Below are 21683 nucleotides of genomic sequence, written 5' to 3'. Positions count from 1 at the left end.
ACTGTGGCAGTTTTTATGGAGCTGAACTGCAAATAGCGTAGTTTTTTCCCCTCAGTGGAGTGTTACTAATCACTAAACTTTATATGTACTCAGAAACAAGTCTTTCAGGTACCAGGTTTTGCAGTCAAGAGTTTCATTGTTGAGTCTTATCGGCTATTGTACGAGTTTGTAAGCATCCTTTCAGAAATTACCTGATTTCTAATATACAGTGGCTGAAAAGCCTAGTGTGAAGCTTTGCATATCTTTAATTCAGAGACAACAGGACATTGTTGTGTCCTCTCCTTTTGCATTACACCCCTTCCCCTTTCCCTGCTGTCATTAGTATTATTGTATGTTCCTTTTCAAGAAGCTCATTTAAGTAACATGAGTGTTTTGATTAGAAGATAAGTGTGTTCTGCCCTTTTTGTCAAAATTTTGTCTGTTGCTTTAACATCTTTTTTAGTAGAAAGATGTGCTGCAGTGATGAACTTTTTTCTCTCTCATCATTTAAATAAATGTCACAAATGACATTGTCAAGTTAACTGTTATCCTGCTCAGCCTACTTGCCATATGGAGGAGTTTAATTATTAAGAGTAGGAGTGATTTGCTTTGGGAGTTGTTAATTGAAAGATTAAATGAAGCTCACTGAGGATCTCTCTTCAAGCATTTGAAGGTTTTAATGACACCTTATGTAAGCATTTAAGATAAAAGCTACATGTTTGTTGCTTTTATTGTGAATAGGCGTTTTGAACATCTGGTGAAATTTCTGAAAACACTTGCTTTCCAGTAATTCAAATAATCCCCACTGTATCGTTCAGAGTTGTACTCATGTCTTTAAAAATCATCATTCTCTTACAGTTTTTTTGTCTTAAATAATTTTGAACTGATGGAGAAACTGTAGTATATTAAAGAAGGGTGTAAAACTAAAACACAAAAGAAATGTAGCTGTAAGGAGTAGGAAATCCTAGTGAGATGAAGATGCATTTGGTGGTGGGGGGAGGCAGGAGGGGATCTTGTGGTCACCTGCTTTGGCTCTGGAAAATGCGAAGAAATCCTACTTCTGTCGTCAAGGCTTGCTGAAACATAGTTATTTTAAGCTCAGAGTATGTGCTTAAGAAGCTGATGCTTGCCTGTGAGGTTTCCCTTTATTCCAGATGGCTTCTTAGGAGTGAGGAATCATAAAACTAGCAGAACGTGGCACACTCCTGAGTTTGTCAGGAAAAGGACAGTCACGGAAACATCATAGGCTTCCATGGAACTAGTGCTTGTCAGCTCTCCCTCTTGGTGGGCGCTCAACAGAAGCGATGTGTAGTTGCCCATCTCTCCAAGCAACTCCCAACAGTCAAGTTCCACTCAGCAAACTAATTGGGAACCTGATTCCAGGTACTTCGGAAAATCTTGAAGGTTTTGCGTGTTCTCGTATTCTTTTAAAAAAAAAAAAAAACTTCTCAAGGCACTGAAAGCCTTGGGGATGCTTTGAAGTCTAGCTGGGAGCTGCAGGCACCTGGCAGGAGTCCCTCTGTCACACTTAGGCACAGTTGCAGCACTTACGCACCAGTGTCCATATGCAAAAGGGGGGTAAATAACTGCAGGGTTATCTATTTGTGGGACTGTTGGGCCTTTTCATTCTGAGATCTGCTATGTTCCCAACACTTTAAGGAAAAGCAAATGCAGGATAGATAAGCCTGTGCGATGATCATATACCCTCCTGCTTTGGAGCCACGTGCATTCCTAAAATAAATGTCAAGGGCTTTGCTGACATGAATGCTTGAAGATACGGGTAATTAATTTTCCTTACTGGCTTGTGTTGACAGTGTCGCTCTGCAAGCTTAACATCCTGTTACCGTCAGGAAGCGGGATGAAAAAGCTGTGATCCCGCAGTTCAGGAGAACTTCTAACTGGACTTTTTCTTGTAGCCTTGCCTTATTTTAGCTCCCTTTTAAAATGAAAGGGGGGGGGGGAAGCCAAGTGTTACTTTCCCCTTATTTGTGTTCAAAACAAACAATCAGCTTCCTGTGTACTATACTGGATAACTCTGAACTCGGTTCATTATCATCATCTCCTACAAGAAGGGTCAGTAATCATGGCTTTGAGCAGCTCTCTGGCCAGGCACAGATGCTTTCTCCTGCTCTCAGAGCTAGGAGGCGGTTCCTGACCTGCTCAAGGCAGGAGGAAGGCTTCCTTCCAAAGCCTCCACCAAGTTTGAGCCATAAATTTCACATTTAATATTTCAGTGACAAATTTCCCTCGTTATCATGACCCTAAGGTGTGAAATCCCCTCACTTCTGACCAATGCCCAAAGTGATGCTGTGTAACTCCGGCATGTCCTGACAGCATGGTGTGCTTGTAGGCACATGGTATGTGTGCTGTGCTATTGCCAGCCTCAGCTGAACATCTTTTACTTTGGTTTGCTTTGCTCATTTCTCAGTGATGCTTGTTAAAGGAAGCACCAAATCTGAAATCATCAGGTTCACTTAGTGAATGATATCACCTCTATTCTTTTCGGTGATGACGATTTTGGACCGTGCTTATTTATGTATGACAACACACCAGACCAGGGCAGACATAGTGGTCCAGGCCTAAAAATTAGCTTTGTCCTTAAAGTATAATAAAAGTTTTTGAATCCCAGACACCTTTGGCAGCGTGGATTCAAAGTGAGATATGAATTGCCAAGAATTATCAAGTGTTACTTGTTGCTGAGTCTTAGGCTTTTGATGATGGTACTTGCTGTATATTAAGATGTTTCCCCCTTGACTTATTCTAACAGACTGGACATTTGAGAAGTTTTTAATAGTACTTCATTTAGTATTAATTTAAATTGCTCCTGCCTTGCAAATGAGGCAAAATGCAATGTTTTAAAACCTTCTGCAGAGTTACAAATGATCACGTTTCTATCAGTTGTTTTTTGGATTTGGTAGGGGTCTGTAGGTATTCCTGTGAAATGCTTTTCGCTTATTCTGTAGGTTGTGGCTTTCTAATTTTTTTTTTAAATTGTTCTGTGAAGAAAGGGATGACCAAGTGTTGTCAGTCTGGGAACGTTATTTTTTAACTTCACTGCATGAAAATTAGGTTGGAGTAAATCTGGATTCTGTTTAAAGTGGATTAATTTTTATTGCAGTCAAGATGTCCTGCTGGATGTTTCTCAGTCCAAAAAGGAGCAAACTGGAACTCAGTCTGTTCTTCGAGAGAGATTAAGTGTTTCTGGGGCCAGGGCATGGGGCATTTGAACCATAAGTAGCCTATTTACTCCTTTTAAGAAGAGCTATAGCTCTTTCAAGTGCTTTCATGTTTAAATAACCAAAAAAGGCTTGGGGAGGTTCAGGCTGGGCTTCAGGAAAAATTTATTTCCCGCAAGGGTGGTCAAACACGTGAACAGCCTTCCTAGAGAGGTGCCTGTTGTCCCATGCCCCTTGGTGGTCAAGAGGCATTTGCAGAATGCCATCTCGTTAATATGCTTTAACTTTGGGTTAACCCTGAAGTTGTCAGGCAGGTGGATTCAACCTTTGGGGGTCCCTTCCAACTGAACCACTCTATTCTAACACATATTTATAAGTACTCATTAAGATTAAGAAACTGATCAACCTCAATGTTGAGAAAGCGTAGCCCGAGGAAAAGTTGTGACTTGAAAAGCGGGCCTTTCAGCTGAACAAAATGGAAAAGCATTTGAGTGGGTGCTTGCAAACTGTGAACTCCATTTATCTGATGTATTCCACTATGTAAGAGTAGGACTAAATGCAAATTAAACAAGTTGGGTGTGTTGGAGGGACCAGTTTATGTTCTAACAATTGGGCTTTCTTCTAACTTAAAGTGTATGTAATCTTGCAGTACAAATATGTTATGATTCCGATATATTACTGTTTTTAAGTAGTGCCATACTCCTTGGCTACTGGAATTCAATAATTAGCAGAATGGTGTGGTAATTCATTACCATTGCAAAGGAAGCCTTTCTATACCAGCCACTGTATTCCAGCGATAAGTCCTTAAATCCCCCAGCGATCGTAAATTTCTCATTGCAAGATAAAAATGTAAATGCCATCTAATATGCAAATTAAACATTTTCTAATGAAACAAAGATGGATAAATAACTGATTTTTCTAATGTTAAAACAAAACCCTACAACCTTAGAAGAGCTTCAGTTTATTTCAAGGTCTTCTGATTGCATTCCACAGCTGAAAACTGTTTGTGATAGGCCTGGTTTAGTATTTAGTAATTTGTCTTTCTGAGTTATATGAAGTAGTTGTGAAACAGATAACATTTCCATCTCTGTGACTGTGTCGTTGTGGTTTTTGATTGATATGTGGACACAGATGGAACTGTTAACTTCTGTGTAATAAAACTGATATAGAAAGTAAGAGTGCATTGACTCACGTCTGTCTGTAGGGATCAGTCCTGTTAATGTCCGAGATCCCAGCTGTGACTTGGTTGCCAGCTTTATTATACTTCTGCTTTGTAGCAAGTGGAGTTGTGTCAGCATCTCTTATTGTTATAAATTAAAAAAAATAATCAACTGAAGTCAGAAAAGCAGAATCATGCCAATTCAATTAGTATGGAATACTAAAGCAATAAATTTTTCTGTGCAAACTCAATCCTATCAATTTCTGTATGTTTCTTTTTCATTACTTGTGCAAATGAGCCTTTAATAACTTCAGTAGTAGCAAGAAAGCTCAGTCTCTTGATAGACTAGAAGAAGAAAAAAATAATCGTGCCTCCTCAAACTATATTTTTAATGATATGACTGAAGCTGAGTGTACCTAATTGTAGTTTATGGGAATAGTGTATTTTTATAATGATTATTATGTTGGGAAATCATCTCAGTAATGAACTTAGAAAAAATGATTTCTGTATCCTTTTCCACCTCCTATTCTTTGAAGGGTTTGGATGCATCAGAACAAATGAAAGTTAGCTACTAGTTGATGCAAAGGTCTGTGAAAGGCAAGTCTTTGATGATGGGTTGATCATCGTGCATTATAGAATTTAGCAGCATTTGGCATGTGTATTGTGGCAAGGAAAGAAAAATGGTATACCAAATCCTGACACGGGGGAAGCAGAGCCATCAAATGGGCACAAATCATGAGCCTTCAGTAACAAATATGGTTGAACACGTGCTATTTGTGACCTGGGTTCCCGCTCTGTGGTGACTGCTGTTTTTTATCAGAGCATTCAGGGCTGTTGGGGTATCATATATTCTTGTCAGCTGAATTTTCTTTGCGGTGTGCTTTCTTCTCTTGCAGTCCTTCTTGAGTATTTTGTGTTCAGTAGTACTGCCTAAGGTACTACTGCGCTGTGGGTATCGTTCCTTTATCTGCTTACGAAGCTGTGATTGCAGGGCATTATAATCTATTGTTTTTATCATCCTCATCTGCTTTCTGTTTTCCTCCGGCTTCCAGAAAGGAGGTTGGAAACAACAGTGACTTTATTTGCTGTTGCAATGATGTATCATGCGAGGTGGTTGACAGATAGGAGAAGAGGTGGAGATTGTAGTTATAGGGTGGGGGGAGTGAGGGCAGAATTGCAGGAGTCAAACTATACCAGTGTCTTCTGAGAGCTTTCTTACTGCATGAAAAGAGGGTGTGCTTTCACTTTTTTGTAAGAATTCTTCTTTTATGGCTAAATTTGTCATCTATGAACTGGAGGCTATGTGCCTCAAATCAAACAAATCTTAAGTTCTGTGTTATGCTTTGGGACTTTTGTATTCTAGAGTGACAGTAGCTGATATTTCTGTTCTGATTTGTTTTCCCCCCTTTAGATCCCTGCAGTTCTCTCAGCCCACCGTGCTTTACTGAGGAGGACCGATTCAGCCTAGAAGCTCTCCGCATGATACATAAGCAAATGGATGACGACAAAGATGGTGGTATTGAAGTAGATGAAAGCGATGAGGTAAGAATATAAAAAGCCTTCACTTGTGCATACCTATCCTTTTCTGTCTGTTTTACATAGCTGCTCTTTATGTTCCAGAAACTGAGTAGTTGTTTCTTTTTAAATTCAGCCCTTTCTGCATCAAAATGCAGAAAGTAAGTCAGAAATGGAAAATTGTTGTCCACTGTTACAGCCTAAAAGAAAAAAAAAAAAAGACTATGTATAAAAGCTGTTATTTTTGAGATTAGCGTAAAAGGTCTTGGTTTGGCTTGCAATGATGGTTACTAAGTGTTGATATAATCTACCAACTGTTATTTTAGTTTCTTCGCTTTAAGATTTTCTTGATTAAGGCATCACCGGGCTTTCCTGTTTACCTCACATTTGTTCCAGGCACTTCATGGTGCAAAACAGTACCTGTGAAAGACAGTAGTCTAAATGCTTTCTTATCTTTTTTTGCTCCCATCTTATGGGCAAGTAGTAAGCACCTCCTGCTAAAGGTTAATGGTAGATTGAGGTCTATGAGCTAAGGAATGTTATTCAGACCTGCCTGAAGCATCTTGTGATTGTGCTTGAATGAGTTCAGTAGGCAAGCTCCTGGTGGCCCTGACAAGGGACTTGCTCTTGTACTTATGCAACTCTACCATCTGAATTCTCAGAATTACTGGGGAGGAAAGGAAATATATCCATGTAGTTTCACTGTTCTTGCTTCTCCTGCTTTCTGGCAGGAGAAAGGAGGGGCTGGGAGGGAGGAGTGAAGATGTCCCCTGATCTCCTGTCCGCTAAAAATGAGGGGTACTGCCATGTGGTTCTGAAACCCATTCTCATTGAAGGTGAGTGGGAGAAGAATCTAGCCCTGGCTTCTCATCCCTTTTTTTGTAACATCTCTGGGTAGATTTGTTTTCACTGAAGGAAGGAAGTTGTGAATTATCATGGTCAAGTCTAATGTGATGCCACTTTGAGTTCTGTGTGACTATGTACAAAACAGCAATGATGCTTTCTGAAGGAATACAATAGAATACAGAAGACGTTCCAGAGTAAAATAATGTATTCCTGAGGAAAAAATCTGCCCTGTACCTTTAGGCGTGTCATGGTGCAGCAGTTCAGGCACTGAAAATATTCAGTAACATCAGAGCTAGAGTGTCTGTTACCACGAATATTTGGGAGAGGCACAATCCAGTCTGCAAACTGAAACGTTACTGACTGTGAGCTTTCTGAGCAGCTTTTCAACATTGCACTGTATTTGTTACACGTGAAAGTTAAGAAAGTTAAAAGAAAATGCTTGCACATTGAAAAGTTTCTAGTTGTATTCAAAAGTCCTGTCCTTGCTTGCAATGGACCTCTTCAACTTCATCTCTGAGATTAAGTTTCTTCCTGTTGCAGAGGAGTGTCAAGGTGAATCAAAGCAGCAGAAGTTACTCGTAAATTTGTTAAAGTGACTGAAGTTTGAATAGTTCATGAGGGATGCGATTATAGGTAGGGTATGAGAGATGAGTGAAGCTATATATTCAAAGTACTCACCATACATAAAGCAAGACAACTGAAATGTAGCCCTTTCTCTGTGCTTCGTTTTTAAATGTTGGTGTGTTTAGTAAGTGCTAAATTAGCTTTTTTCTGTATTTCGTATCTTGCAGATCAGTGAATACATATTTGCACAGATGTACTAAGACGTTACAAGCAAACCTAAAATTAGTGAAAACTGTAATTTAATTGAAAGATAAACTAGTAATCTATATGTTTCTGTTCTGTTTTAACTAGTTTTTATCTTAATCTTCAAAAATCTGACATTTTAACAATAAAGTTATCTAATTACCTTATTACTTACTGTTCTGAATATATATTAAACATGTTGCAATAGACACTGCTTCCAAAACAGCTGTCTTCTCTAACTGTCAGTGTGGATAATACTGCTTGTCTTGATTAAAGATGAGAATAGATAATAAACCATGTAATTATAAATAAAGCTTACGTGAGATACAGGAATCTTTCTTAACAGCAAGGCAATGGATTTCTTACTGTTTTCATGCTGCGTGGCTTTTGTTTACAACAAGACTCCTGGAAGAGCAGTATATTGATATTCACCAGCTCTTTTTAATTATTTGGCAGGAAAAATGACAAGATATATTAACTTTCTGCTGTTATACCACTAGTAAAACAGTGTTATGGATTGCAAGCCTATATTTACACTGAGGAAGGAAGTTCTTGTAAATAGGTTATTTTGAGAAAGGAAAGGTGACAAGAAATAAAGATGTTGAACTACTTTAGCTATTTTAATTTGTTAATCTAGTTGAGAACCCCTGGCAGTGATTCCAGAGATCTTGCTTGCATACATCTCTTCTTTTTTGTAAAGCTTCTCATGCCCTGTTTTTGTTGTAGTTTTTTTTTTTTAATGTAAAATAGAAGTCTCACATAACTGTTCCTTAGAGAACGAATTTTTTTTAGGAAGTAGGAAAACTTGAACTTTTATAAGAAACTTTGTTTCCTCAAAAATTAGTAAAGAATTAGTATTAGAATTAGAAGAACTAGAAGAATTAGAAGAATTAGAGTAAAGAATTAGCAAAATATTTTAGGGGAAAAGTGCATCTCTGTGTTTAACGTGTTGGAAAAATGAGGGGCGGGTAGATAGTGCATATGTATAGGCAGTTGATGGAATAAATGGACATGACAGACTTCTAGCTTCTGCAAACGTTTTAGAAGATAGGGAGGCAGAGAAGTTACAACCTCCCTAAATTTAGCCAGAGACTCCTGAGGAAATACATCAAAATGTTCTTAAACTGACACGTGTTTTTTAAACTGTCACTTGTGTGACGTAGTTGGAGAGCTTGATCTGCCTTTGTTAGTGCCTCTTGGGACCTCGTTAAACTTCAGGAGCTCACCCCAGGTGTTGTAACTTCAGCTGGGAGGAGATCTACTGTGAGCTCTTGCTTCTTCTTGTTGCCTGCAAATATACACTCAGCAAGATGCGAAATGTCCTTGAAGGTTCCCTTAGTGTTCCCTTAATGCTTTGGCATTATCACTTTTATAATAAATGTCCTTAAAGTGGTGTTTGTAGTCGTGCAAGGTAGTTAATGCTTCAGAGTCAGACTGCTGGGCAAAATTGTGTGTTGTAGGGAAATGCCTACTGCAGTGGCTCAGAAACAGTACAACTGTTTTGCATCATCCCGGATATCTCCTGAGCGCGTTTTACATCTCGCTGTGCGAGAACACTATGTGAAGAACATTGATCTTTCAGATGAGTACGCTGAGTGTCCTACCCAGTGCGACAGCCCTCTTCCCCCAAAGCTATCTGCTTACTCTAAAATTCCATTAGTTTTAGTAATCAGCTACATTTCAGCTGCAGACGTTTTAGTAGAGGTCTTGCTTTTATTGAATTTTATCATTCAGCTGCTAATGCATTTGTCCCTGATGGTTAAAAGGCAAACTCTTCTATCCTCCTGAAGTTTTGCAGCAACTCAGCATGTCTACAGAGTCTGTGCTTTTCAGAGCCTGCTAGGTGGGAGGCAGCCCTGCCCTGAAAGCACGATGGCAGTGCTAGTCTGTGGCTTTATCTGTGCAAAGAAGTCCAGTGGAGCGGCAGCGTCTGTTATCATGGGTACGGTTGCATAGAAACTCGTGCAGACGTGTTTTGGATCAGACCTGCCTCATGCCTTGCCTCCTCGGAGGTGCTTAAGCTAATGTGTAGCTGTCTGCACCTGTTACGTAGCATTGCAGGCAGTTAGTCCTGCTGCAATTAAATGCTCTCTTGGAAATTAATTCCAGCTTCCCTTTGAAGGCATTGCACAGTTTACAGTACGTTTACTGAAAACTTGTTTTAAGCCACAATGTTTTTTTCCCCAGTAGAACTTGTAGATTACTTAAGATACACTTACTTCCACTTTCATTAGCTATGGACTTTGTTTTTTTGGTGACATTTACTTTATGCTTGAATAAATTGCCTTATTTTACTCTGTAACACCTTTAGAAGCTATTTCTATGGAGGGAAATGGTGAATGCTGTTGTACCTCAATTGCAGCGTGTTGCCTGTTTAAAAGCACACTTGCCATCATAACATGGTAAAGCTTGACAGTGCAATAGATGGAGTAAATCTGGTAGCACGGGATGGGACAGCTTTGTAAAAGGCCGTTTAAGGGTGACTGCTGTTAGGACTGCCTGTATACTAAGGTAGGGTTGAAGGAAAATAGAGGTTTTGACTTTTTGCAGGTTTTCTTCAGAAGAATTAAAGCCAGAGGAAATAATAAAACCGAAAGGAATAACACTGTAGAAAGGAATGGTTGCTCAAGGGAGGATGGTAACACTTAGCCAGGAGATGTTACTAATTGCTCTTAAAGTAAACTTGTCAGTTGGAGGGTCTATTTTAAGTTTGTGAAACTGAAAATCATAAACTTGTGTCTTTATCCAGAACGAGGAATAAACATAGCATGAGTGCTTCCTTCTGTAGTTAGTGAATGTGGTTAATTTTACTTTTCCACTGTTTAGCAAAAGTATGCAATTGTTCATTTGCTCCTCAAGGAGCAAGGATGTTTTGCAATTTTGCATCTTCCATATTTTTCTGCCCTGCATGCATCTTTGTCATGGATGGCTTTAGTATGTCAGTGCTTCCTTGGTGTCAGACCTGTATTGCATTTTGGTGTCTTTTTTCCTCTTTGGAAGGGTCAGAAGTTTGTGGTTCTTGCTTCAGGCTGGTTTTTAGTTGAATTGGCTGGTTTTTGGTGAATGTTACAGAACTAAAGGCTCTGTGGAGAGGAAGGTGGTGGCTCACCTGACCTTGCCTTGAGCTGTTCCGGAGCTCCAGCTTCTGTTGGTGCCAGGAAGAAAGTTTTTCTTCTCCTCCACTTTATTACACTGAATCCTGGGCTCTGGGATGTGATTTTTTTTTTGTAGGAGCACAGTTGTTAATGTTACTTCTGGGATCAGAACTCCGGGTTTGATTTTAGGTGTGTGGCTTTCTTTAAAGTAATTTTTACTTGTTTTTGAATTACCTACCTCAACTAATGGCTATTTTACACTTCTTTTTACGTAACTCATCTGCTTTCTTGGTTTCAAATTTGTAGCCTTTAAAAGGCCTTCTCCCTGTTGAATAATTATGTTGGCTAAGATAATACTTAGATGTGTTTTGTCAGAGCTAATTCTTTTAACCTCCCAATTTAGAGTTATTTTTCTAACCTCTTCTTTGTGTACTTAATGGCCAGGGCAACAGAAGAGAGATTAGCTGCCATGAGAAGGAACAGAAAATTCCTCTTTCTACCAGAGTTGTTCTGTTTTTATGGCTTTCTTCAATTTAGGATGCAATTCCTTTTCTTAACAAAGAACTTCCATATTAGGTCAGCTCTTAAATAAAGGTATTTTAAGCAAAAGAGATGTTTGTTGACTGTCTCATCTCTTCATTAGTGAATGCATTTCTTCTTTGTTTTCTTATCCAGCTGTACACTCTAATTTTGCCGTTGTGGCTGTCCTGTGTTGTGACTGTCTCAGACCTTAGAGCAATATAGGTGGCATTGAACAGGAGACAGGCACTTTTTTTCATGGAGAAATCCTCAAACACAGGACTGCTCCTGTGGAGTTACTGCAAACTGATTATTAAATGCAAGTTGCTCGAGGTGTTTGTGTGTGGACACCTTGTTTAAAAACAGCTCAAATGGGAAAAAAAATATATTTAGTCAAATACCCTAACAGTCTTTCAGTGTAAATTAGATCTTTTCCACTGTTCTTCTCTCCTTCTGGAAAATTTTGTACTGTGAACTTGGATTTTTCTGTATTTGTGGTGAAATTTGAAATTAGGCTTTCTATCTTTCCCCTCAAGCTTGCATAGCTGTGTTCCCATCAGTGCTGAGTGTGAATGCATCTGTTAACTCCTGCTCCCTCTGCTGGCTTTGTAGCCCAACAACACGAAACCTTGAAAGTTTTCCATTCATTCTTTGTGTTGCTTAACTGGTTGTTGGGGTAACCCATGTTGCATTTTAAAAATTAGAACGCTTTCCTATATAACCTTACAGGGCTTTTGTGTGATATGTAACACCCTGAAGCTTTTCTGTGTATCAGTTGGCATCTGTCATCTCTTTGTTCCTGGCCCTGTCTGTAGCATGATTTTCTTAACAGCAATTCAGACTTTTCCTTGACAGCACCTGTAACTGTTCAGATGTTCCTGTCGTGAAATATTTTGCTTTTGCTGTCAACTAGCAATAGATGGAAGCAAATTGAAAACTCTGAGGTATGAGCTTTAGCTGAGGAGGTGCAAAATGTGCTGAAACCTTTAGCTACAGCGTGTATTCCGTTCTGTTCCCCTTCAGAAACCACATTGGCCTTTTTAAAACAAATGTCTGTGCCTGTCATAGACACCTTCGATTGTACATCGTGTGCTGGTTGTGGGAATTGCCAGCTTCAGAGTAGTTGTGCCAGTCTGGGAAGTACTCAGAGTTCACGCTTGGACTGTGGAATATGCAGCAGAGGTTATGCAGCAGATATGTTTCCATATAGTTGCAGCAATCACTCCTTTCTGTGCTTACTGTACTTTTTTTTTTTTTTTTTACTACTGTTGGACCAGGGTGTTTGAGAAGTTCTGCAAATGGCTCTGCCCCAACAGGCAGCATTCTCAATTTTCTCATTTAGTACATTTCTCAGATATTTCTCATATGCATGCGTGTGTAAACATGAGCATCTCTGCCTTCTTATACATGTACGTAGTAGTAGTTCAAGTGCACATGAAATTATTATTGGCTAAACAAATATTTGAGTAATCAAACTGCTTTAGAAAGCTATTGTCTGTCAGTCAAAAATGCTCTGAGGTGGTAGATGAAAGAGGGTTTGCACCCAACCTGTATTTGGAACCAAAAGATAAGTATGGTATTTATGATTGGATTCAGGAAGGCAATTACTATTTTATCTGAAGTAGCAGTTAGAGGAGAGGCTTGAATCCCTTCCTGTATTTTAAGACTTCTTATTTTCTTGTAAGAATGAAGATTTTTAATAAGGGGATTTTGGTGTTAGTTTCTTCTTGCATATTTCTGCTATCATACATTGACTGCTTCTCCATCTCCTGCAACTTGAATTAAATCATACCTAGATTTTTTAGGAATGTGGGAAGATCTGCAGATACTTTACTCCAGGAGTAAACTTTAAGTGGGGCATTTAGCAGTTCACCACTTGCGTGGCATTCTTTATCACCTTTGTTTGAAGTGGAGATGGCGCATGGACCTGCCACATAAAAAGCTGTTTTTTGTTAGCTGTCTTGACTACCTATAGCAGGTTTTGGTTGGGCTGGGTTATTATTTGGTTGGGTTATTCTTCAGGGAACAAGGAAAGCAAGTAATCTCCTGTGAGATTACTTTGCTCTCATGCTAGTTTTCTGGTACTGCTGATAATAAGGTGTCCACCCACAGGTGTGTCTGATGGTGTGCTTTTTAGGGTCTGATACCAATGCAAGGTTAAAGGGAGATGGCTTTGCTAACCAGCATTCCAACTTTTCTAGGCTCTCTGTGAAACAAAAAATAAGCCCGGCACCTATTTGTTATGTTCTGTTTTATTCTTCTGTTGTCTTGCTCGCTTTGTCCACTAGGAAAGCTTCATTCATACCTGCAGTAAGTTTTTTCAGTCTCTCCCTCTCATAATTTCCCCTACTTCAATTCTGACCTGCAGCTGAAGAAATTTCAGTTATGTTGAAACTTGGAAAAAGAATGGGAAGCAGTAGACGGGAGAAGAATTTAGGGGTTTCTCTCTGGCACAGTGCTGTACTACACTGCAGGAATAGTATGGTTTTATGCACACCCAATAATGAATGCAGTATAAGAGCTAAGATTGTTGACTAATGGATATTTAGCACTCCTCAGCTTTTGGGGGAGGGAGGAAGGTCTTCATGGTTGTGGTATCCATTTTTCCTGACAGTGGCCCTACCTAAGAGGATATATGCTAGGGTCTTGCACTTCCATGCTTTTTCTCGCTCTATGTATAAAGAGAAACCATTTGCAATGACTTGTGAAATATTGATACAACACTGTTGTATAATGAGATTGCAGGATCTGTTTTGTTATGCTTACTAACATGCAAAGCTTAGTATTTTGACATAGGCTTTCTATTAATTATTGTAAATGAAATGCCATGTGTAATACTTCTGTGCTTGGAGTGTAGCCACTGAGGCATCATTATTAAGAAGAAAATTGTCCCTAAGATGGCTTCTGTTTTTAATTTGAAATGGAACTAAATTTTGTTACCTACTCAAAAGACTAATATTAGTTAACACCTTTCTATCATTCCACAAGCAGTTGCTTTTAACTGCTGTAGCAGGATTCAGGTATTACTCCTCATCCTTAAAGGTCTGGTGTGTTTTCAATTATTACATAGTCATCTTCATCTATTGAAGGTAAGACCAAATGTATTCAGAATGGAAAAGTATGCAGTATGATTTGTGTGGTGCATACTCGGAATCACTAAGTCTAAGGTATATGAATAATGTTGGTAAACGTTGTATACTAGCAATTGCAAATTCAGTTTTCCTAGAGTTTAATAATTGCAGAATCAAGTCTTGTAAGAGTGTTAAACTTCCTTTTTGAGTCTTTGACATAGTCAGCTTACATGAATCGTGTGCTGCTTGCTTGGGGAAGAGATAGTAAAGAATTTTTTTGCCCTGATATACTTGCAGCTTCTGTTTAGAAAGTGATGTTATTTAATTTGTTTTCCTTCTTCAGTTTTTAAGGGAAGATATGCAGTATAAGGATGCCTCTAATAAACATAGCCACCTACACAGAGAAGACAAGCATATTACCATTGAGGATCTATGGAGACGCTGGAAAACATCTGAAGGTAGGTTAAAAAAAAGTGGTTATTGAAATAGACGCAACCAATTTTCCACCAAGTTGTTTAGAGTAGTAAGTGGATGACCTCTTCTTCAGCATCTTTATGAATCTGTATCAGTACCCTGATTCACAGGGGTGGGTGTATAAACCCAAATCAAAGCTTGCTCAGTCCAGCTAGTGTTAATTTCTTCTGGACGTGCTGGGTGTGTCGTGAGTATGTTAGGATAGCTTTCACACTCGTTGGTGTGAGGTTGTAATTTATGGAAGTGACTGTTGCAACCACTGAATTCCAGATGTGTTTTTATTTAGTGAGCAAACCCTAGGGATTGCTATCAAGGTGTTTTTTAACATTAATTATACACTGTACTAAGTGGAAAATCCAATGTACTTCTACTGTGTAAATTGTCTTTAGGCTACAAAGAGCCAAAATTCTTTTAGGACTAAGTATTTTGTAAAAATCTTTTGAAACTTGGAATACAGGACAATGCAATGATGACCCAACGTGCATTCCTTGATTTGAATGAAATTATAAGCCACATACTCCAAATATCAAAACACGTACTTGATGAATGGTATACTGTTCATTGCTGAGTATGTTCCAGGATTTAGCGATTAAAAAGTAAATTTGTAGAGGTCAGGAATGTTGGTCAGAGTTAAGAGTAAATTTTAACATTCATAAGCTATTGCGCTAATGATGTGCGCTTAAAGATCTATAAATTAGTATCAGTTGAACAACCAAAGGTTGGACAGAAGAGAAACGAAACTAGGAAGATGACATTCATTCAGCTAATGTAGGCACCTATTTAAGTGCAGTCTGAGGTTATACATTGCAAGTGTTTGCTGTGTAGTAAACCAGTTGTATTTTAACCAGTGGATGTTTTTTGCCTCATCTCTTGCAAGTATTCTTTAGGTACTTGCTCACAGAAGATTTTGTGCAATGAAAACATTGCAACTAAATTCTCTAAGAAGGTTCTCTCTACAATTTTGTCTGACCTACAGTAACTCTTCAAAAATGTAGGCTGTAGTATTATCAGAAGTATCTGTATATAACTTTGTTCTAGGTCTCTTGAGTACAGTGAGCAGTGTGAATAAGACTCAGATTTTGAAAGGACTGTCTGGTCTTCCTGCGTCTGCTTGCAGTGGCTTTGCTCTGCACTGTTCAGGACCATTATAGATACTGAAGTTCTACCACAGGGAAGCCCTTAGAATGAGTCTCCCTAACAGTCATATAAAGGGTGCTTTAGGAAAAGTGGAGTTTATGCTAACAATATTTAAATTTTATGTTGCTAATTGAAATATAACTGTTAGATGCTTGATTATTTTCTTTTTTTTCTGTCTTTTAATTGTACACTAAGAAGTAAAGTTGTTTGTTTTTTTCAACTTCTCACTTAAGCTGCCTAAATTCTGAGATTTCCAAACTCATGTTTTGGTGATTAATAACCTCCTAAGTATTTAGCTTTTTATGTGATGTTCCTCTTTACTGCTTTTTGAACTTAGAAGCAAAGCTATGTGGTCTTGAAATGTCTTTTTTTTCCTCCAATACAGAACTTTTCAAAGTTGCCTCTGAATTTTTTATATGTATATGCACGCTTGGTTTTGGTAATGGTTAGAAAGCATGAAGCCTCTCAAATCTTAAACTATTTTCATTTAACTTTAAGAAACACGTAAGATATTGCTTTTCCTTCCTAGATGTTTTAGGAATACTGATTTAAATGCTGCTAGTTTATAGTGCCAGTTTAATGCAATTTGACAGCATGAAGCAAGAGTGTGGACAGTAGTGTAAATGGTGGTATCAGTAATTTGAAACTTCGTTAAGTAGTCTGTTGAAGTATCTGTGAGAGTTACAAGCTCTAAATAGTGCCCTTGACAGTGCCTATTACTGCTTATGCAGGAATGTCTCCTGGATTTAGTGCTTCTTATTTTATGCTGAGTAGAATTGTCCTTTCTTCCCCATAAAGATAATTTTCTCCAGATGTTTGTCTTTTTGTTTGATACAAGGTGGACAAGATTTGAGGGAAGAAAAAAAAAATACTGCTTTTTCGTTGTTTCTGTCACGAGGCCTGCTTTTGGTATCCCCCCCCCCGGCTTAAAATCCATAACTAATAGTCTGTACTGGTGCACGTTAAAGGGATTTCAAGGCTGCTCTGAGTTTTGCCTGCATGAAAGGAATCACAGCACAGTTTAAATCAGCACCCAGCTTATTGTTGCTCTGTTGCCGCACAGTTTCGAGGAGTCTTTTAGTACAAAACAACTGGCATTTAGTTTAGTTGATGCAACTGACCACTCAAACTTTTAAATCTTTTGATCTAATTCTGTAGAGACAGAACTCTTTAGAGGATTGGCTAGGAACTGGCATAATGTGTAAAGCATAGAAAACCCTGCTTCCTAAAACTCCTCTGTTTTCTGTTACTGTGTCTGTTCTTATGTATGCCTGTTCCTTATGTTCCATATGCTTGTTGTATGGTGTTTGACTGTCTTTTTAACTAACCAGTATTTATTTATACATGTACAGAGTCTGTCAGCTATTCTCAAGTATCAACCTTAGTTATTGTCGAGTTAAAGTCCAAGTGCAGAGTCGGTATTTATTCTGCCTTGAAGAGGTGGGAGTTGGGAGTTCACAAAGGTGATGGATGAACGCTTGCTTTGATGTCTAAAAGGTGATTGAGCAGAAACTGGCATTCAAAGTCTGGTCTCGAGCACCTGTGGCCCTGGCCCTTGTATTCTGCACCCCTTACACCACCCAGATCAAGTCTGCATGAATTGACTGCTATTAGAAGAGAGATGTTTAAGTATTTAGTATCAGTAGTAAGGCAGTCTGTAAAATCGGGGTAGGAGCCTTCAGCTGGATAGCGCCCTGACCTGTCTGGGTGAATAGGGCAGGGAGCTGTATTCTTGGCAATGTAGCATTGTCCCATACAACTTAATTGTTGTGGCAAAACAAAACTGTAGTGGTCAAACCTGAAATTCTTGAGTTGTTTACTTTTGTCAGGCTAACTGTCAGTCTTACCAAAAGCTAGTTTCTACAAACTGTTTTTTTAAAGAAAAAGTGACTATTGTTCTTTGCCATTATGGCTTATTTGACATTTAATGTCATACAACCTGTAGTCTGTGGACTGTTCTGTAATACAAAATAGCTTGTATTATATTTTTTGTATTTGTCTTGTATTTTTTCTTTCACTTATCTGGGGAAAGCAGAAGGTGACCTGAATTCTACCTTCTTTTGTAGTGGATAAAGATTTTTTTTAAAGGGTTTGTTTGTATATGTGATTACCTGTTTTAATCTGAGGTAATATTTCATAAGTATTCTTGCAGCAGCTAGGACTAAACTGCATGCCATGGAGATGTTATGGTTGTCTTGCGCTTTGTTAATCACTTACTGTCTCAGTTTTTAAATATCGGAGATTGGAAACACACATAGGGCTTGGCTAAGGACGTGTTACCTAAGGCTGTGTGCCATTTGGAGCAGGATGAGTACAGTACTGCAGACCGGCTGTCCTGCATGAGGTGAAAAAAGACATGCACTTGGAGTGTTGTACTGTTGAAAAGATAGAGAGGAAGGTAAACGCTGACCCTGACTCTTAGTTTTTCATGCTATTTAAAACTTGTAAAAACCAGTAGCAGCATATTTTTGTACTAATGCTTTTGAATCCTTCCATGTGTTTGATAGAGAATCATATTGTTTGTCCGTTTTTCTGTATTGCCTGGTCAGCCTGTTTTCAACTTTAAGCCCAGAATATGGCTATCATTCACTTTTTGCCAATGCTGACATTTTTTGAAATAATGCTGTTGAATGTAGTCTGATTTCTGAAAGGTGCAGGAGGTCCAAACGAGTACTGTAGCTAATACTATAATGTTTTTATTTTGCAGCCCCCTGTGCTATGTGATAAATTTAACATGATATATATAGCCTGATCTTCCAATCAGTTGTGAATAGGGGTTAACAAGGAGCAGTTTTCATGGAGGGCCAATCCTGTATACTCCCTTCACCTTCAAGTATGTTATAGCTGTTTTTAAAAAACAGCCACATTGGGATACAGACTGTAACAGCTGATGCAAGCCTACAGACTGAGTGCTGCATTGGGGCGTAAATGTTGTGGCTTTTATACCTGCCTGCCCAAAGCATACTGCTGACATTCTCAATCTCAAGATAGCTATTTGTGAAAATCAGTGTGAGAGGGAAGGATATAATGATACTTCTTTTAATGCTCTATGCTTTTAACTTACAGTAGTTGTCAGTTGCTACTCCACTATCTGAAGGACTATGCTCCTTTTGGGTGATTAAAATATGGAAAAGTCACTACCTCAGCTTGCTTATTGGAGCTGTCACATTTGAATTGCCAATGCTGATCAAGATGAATTTCAGCTGGCCAGCTTGACTTTCAGTATGCTCCTGTCATCAGTGCTCTTGTGTTATGCTTCAGTAGGCTATAAATGCTTCTGCAGGGAAAAAAAAGCCCAGTTTACTTCTCACTGTTGTATACTGTTGTAGAATAAATTCATACGCTGGTCATAAGGTCTTGCTGGAGACAAGTCAAGCAATACTTCTGGCCAGTATATGCCATGTAGAAAACGCAAATGGAAAGAAACAGTTTGAAAGCTTTCACTGATTCCAGTCTCCCAGAGCTCCGCTGTGGTGCTGCAGGAAAGGGAGGACAGGGCTCCACCTGGAAAATGTGGGGATTTGTGGGCCTAGCACTAGAAATTCACTCATGCAGAAGCAGATTACAAGTGTCCGAGCAGTGTCAATAACCTACAGAAAAGTCTTCTGCAGAATAAAGCTTCCTGATGAATTAAGCACCTGTTGTGCAACCTCATTTTGGGACCTGGAGCAAATTGCCTGGCTTGAAGGTTGGCTTTATAAACTGACAGGTTAAACTGCAGGTTTCTCTTGCAGTTTTTGTTTCTGTATTATCATGGTCTCAGACCCTCAAACAGTACGGATATCTAAATGAATCCCTTAAGTTGAAGGAAGCTTCTGTGGTGATAAGAGGAAGCTTCAATGGACCATTATTGTTGTATGGAATGCTTGTGTTCAGTTTCCCCTGAGAGTCCCCTGGTCTACTTCCACACCCTGATCAGTGCTCTAGTTGAAAAGTGATTTTCTGTGTATTTCAAATAAAACATAGGTGAAAAAGCAATCAGTTATTGCATAAAGTCAAAATCTAATGGTTTCTACAAAGAACTAGTATACTTTAAAAATAAATTCTAAATGTAGAAATTGTGCTTCATGTAAATTCAAGTGTATTTCATTAGAGCCCAGATGATATTTCTTAGGTGAAAAGTTTAAAATTACTGCTGAGTTTTGTGTGTGTGTGTGTATATGTGTATATATATAAAAGCAATTTCACCGAAGTCTTGACAGTGTGACTACCAGGTATTTTCATCAGAAGTGAAATTTCTCAAATTTTCCATTTATCAACTCAGGGAATTGTGTTACTTCCAAAATTGCATGTTGTACTGTCAGTGAAGTCTGTAGTGTGCAGTAGCTATTTTAGATAACTTTTTGTATGTCAAATCAAATTGGTGCATTTGCTTTGAATCAGTTTGTGAATCTGATGCTTGCAGGATGCAATTAAGGATGATCTGGATGATCGTAGTCACCGTTTTTGAAATGCTTAGAATCAGTTGTGAAACTGATCTTTCCATATTCAAGAAACATTTAAGAATCTTTGCAATGTGCAAATGATCTGTTTACAAATAGCTGAGACATCTTTTATCAAAGCTTAGAGTATTATGACAAAACTGTCTGCTGTAAGATCAACACCTGGACAACAGCTTGTGGTGCTAAAGCAGAGGAAGAAATGAAAATAGCGTGCTGAGGAGGAGTAATACTCTACCTATACGAATGGCTGCAAGCAGTTTGTATTGTGAGTGTATTTCAAAAGCTTGTAAGTGGGTCTGAAAGGTGTTCTATTTCTAGTTATCTGAATTGATCAAAACCTGAAATGTTTAAGCTTGTTTTTCAGCTGTCCTGATTGTACGTGTAAGATGCTGTCTCTGCCCAGCTTTGTCACGTGCGAGTAGTTCTAGAGAGCAGATTTTCTTTCTTCTACTCTCTGCTCTTCTCTCCTTCTCTCCCCTTTTGTGGTCAGTAGGCACAAGCATCTAAAGATTCTGGTGAAAATGGGTCCCTGGGAGAGATCTTGGTACCTTGCCTTAAATGGTTACAGCACCTGCCGACAGACATATGCTTAGTACAGCAAGAGTAGCAAGGACAAAATGATTGAGGCTGAGATCATTAAGTGGATTTGTCACAAGATGCAGTCCTGATTTAAATATATCAGTAAAATTATTCTGTGGATTTTTAATAAAGAAATATTGGTTCCATGCTTGTTTGTTTATCATGTGCTTCTCAGAGGAAGCTTAGGCAAATAAGGAAAATGCAAAATGCCAGAAACACATCGGTTAGTGTGAATGCTAATGTATCTGCAATTCTATTTGGCTAAAGCCTTATGCTCACTAACTTCCTTTTCTACTGCTTGTCTTCTATGTCTTGCTATTGATTTTTGTGAAAATTAAGTTAATCAAACACTTTTCTTCTAGTTCATAACTGGACTCAAGAGGACACCCTTCAGTGGCTGTCAGAATTTGTTGAACTGCCCCAATACGAAAAGAATTTTAGAGACAGCAATGTCAATGGAACAACGCTTCCCAGGTGAATTTCTTCTGAATTAGTTTCAAATGATTCCCTGTAAGTTCTGCTGATTTAGTCAGTATGAGAGGCCAACTATGTGAACTTGAAGTCTAACAAGACATGGTTGAATGCAAGAAAAGAGAAATGCCCTTGTGCTTCCAAAGAGCTGGCTGTTTTTTTCTGCCAAAATAATTCCAAATATAATTTGCATCCAGCCGTTCCTTTCATTTTAGCCTTGTTTCTTCCTGTTGAAATTTCTATCAATGATCACACAATTCTGTACGTTAGCTCACTTTCTTTTGGACAACTTCCAATATATTGCATGGGTATATATCAGAACTATCTGCAGAATCCCTCTTCTTGAGCATAGTTACCAAATCTGAGTATTGTGTATATTTTCTGGAGTTGGTTTCACAAATTTATAGATCAAC

General features: G+C 38.6%; 1 protein-coding gene across 4 annotated transcripts in view; it reads left to right on the top strand.

The window, feature by feature from the left end:
• Window positions 1-21683, top strand: part of STIM2 (stromal interaction molecule 2) — a 63593-nt gene that overhangs the window by 30830 nt on the left and 11080 nt on the right. For all 4 annotated transcript variants that reach the window (XM_080588868.1, XM_080588869.1, XM_080588870.1 and 1 more), the window contains exons 2-4: window positions 5726-5856; window positions 14511-14625; window positions 21162-21273. In XM_080588868.1, coding sequence (XP_080444994.1) covers window positions 5726-5856; window positions 14511-14625; window positions 21162-21273 — 358 coding nt within the window. The remainder of the gene's footprint in view (window positions 1-5725; window positions 5857-14510; window positions 14626-21161; window positions 21274-21683) is intronic.

The sequence above is a fragment of the Anser brachyrhynchus genome, assembly GCF_964034855.1.
Source record: "Anser brachyrhynchus genome assembly, chromosome: 4".
In the NCBI taxonomy this organism is placed as follows: Eukaryota; Metazoa; Chordata; class Aves; order Anseriformes; family Anatidae; genus Anser; species Anser brachyrhynchus.
Note: the sequence above shows the minus strand (reverse complement) of the source record. Positions and strands in the feature narration are given on the sequence as shown.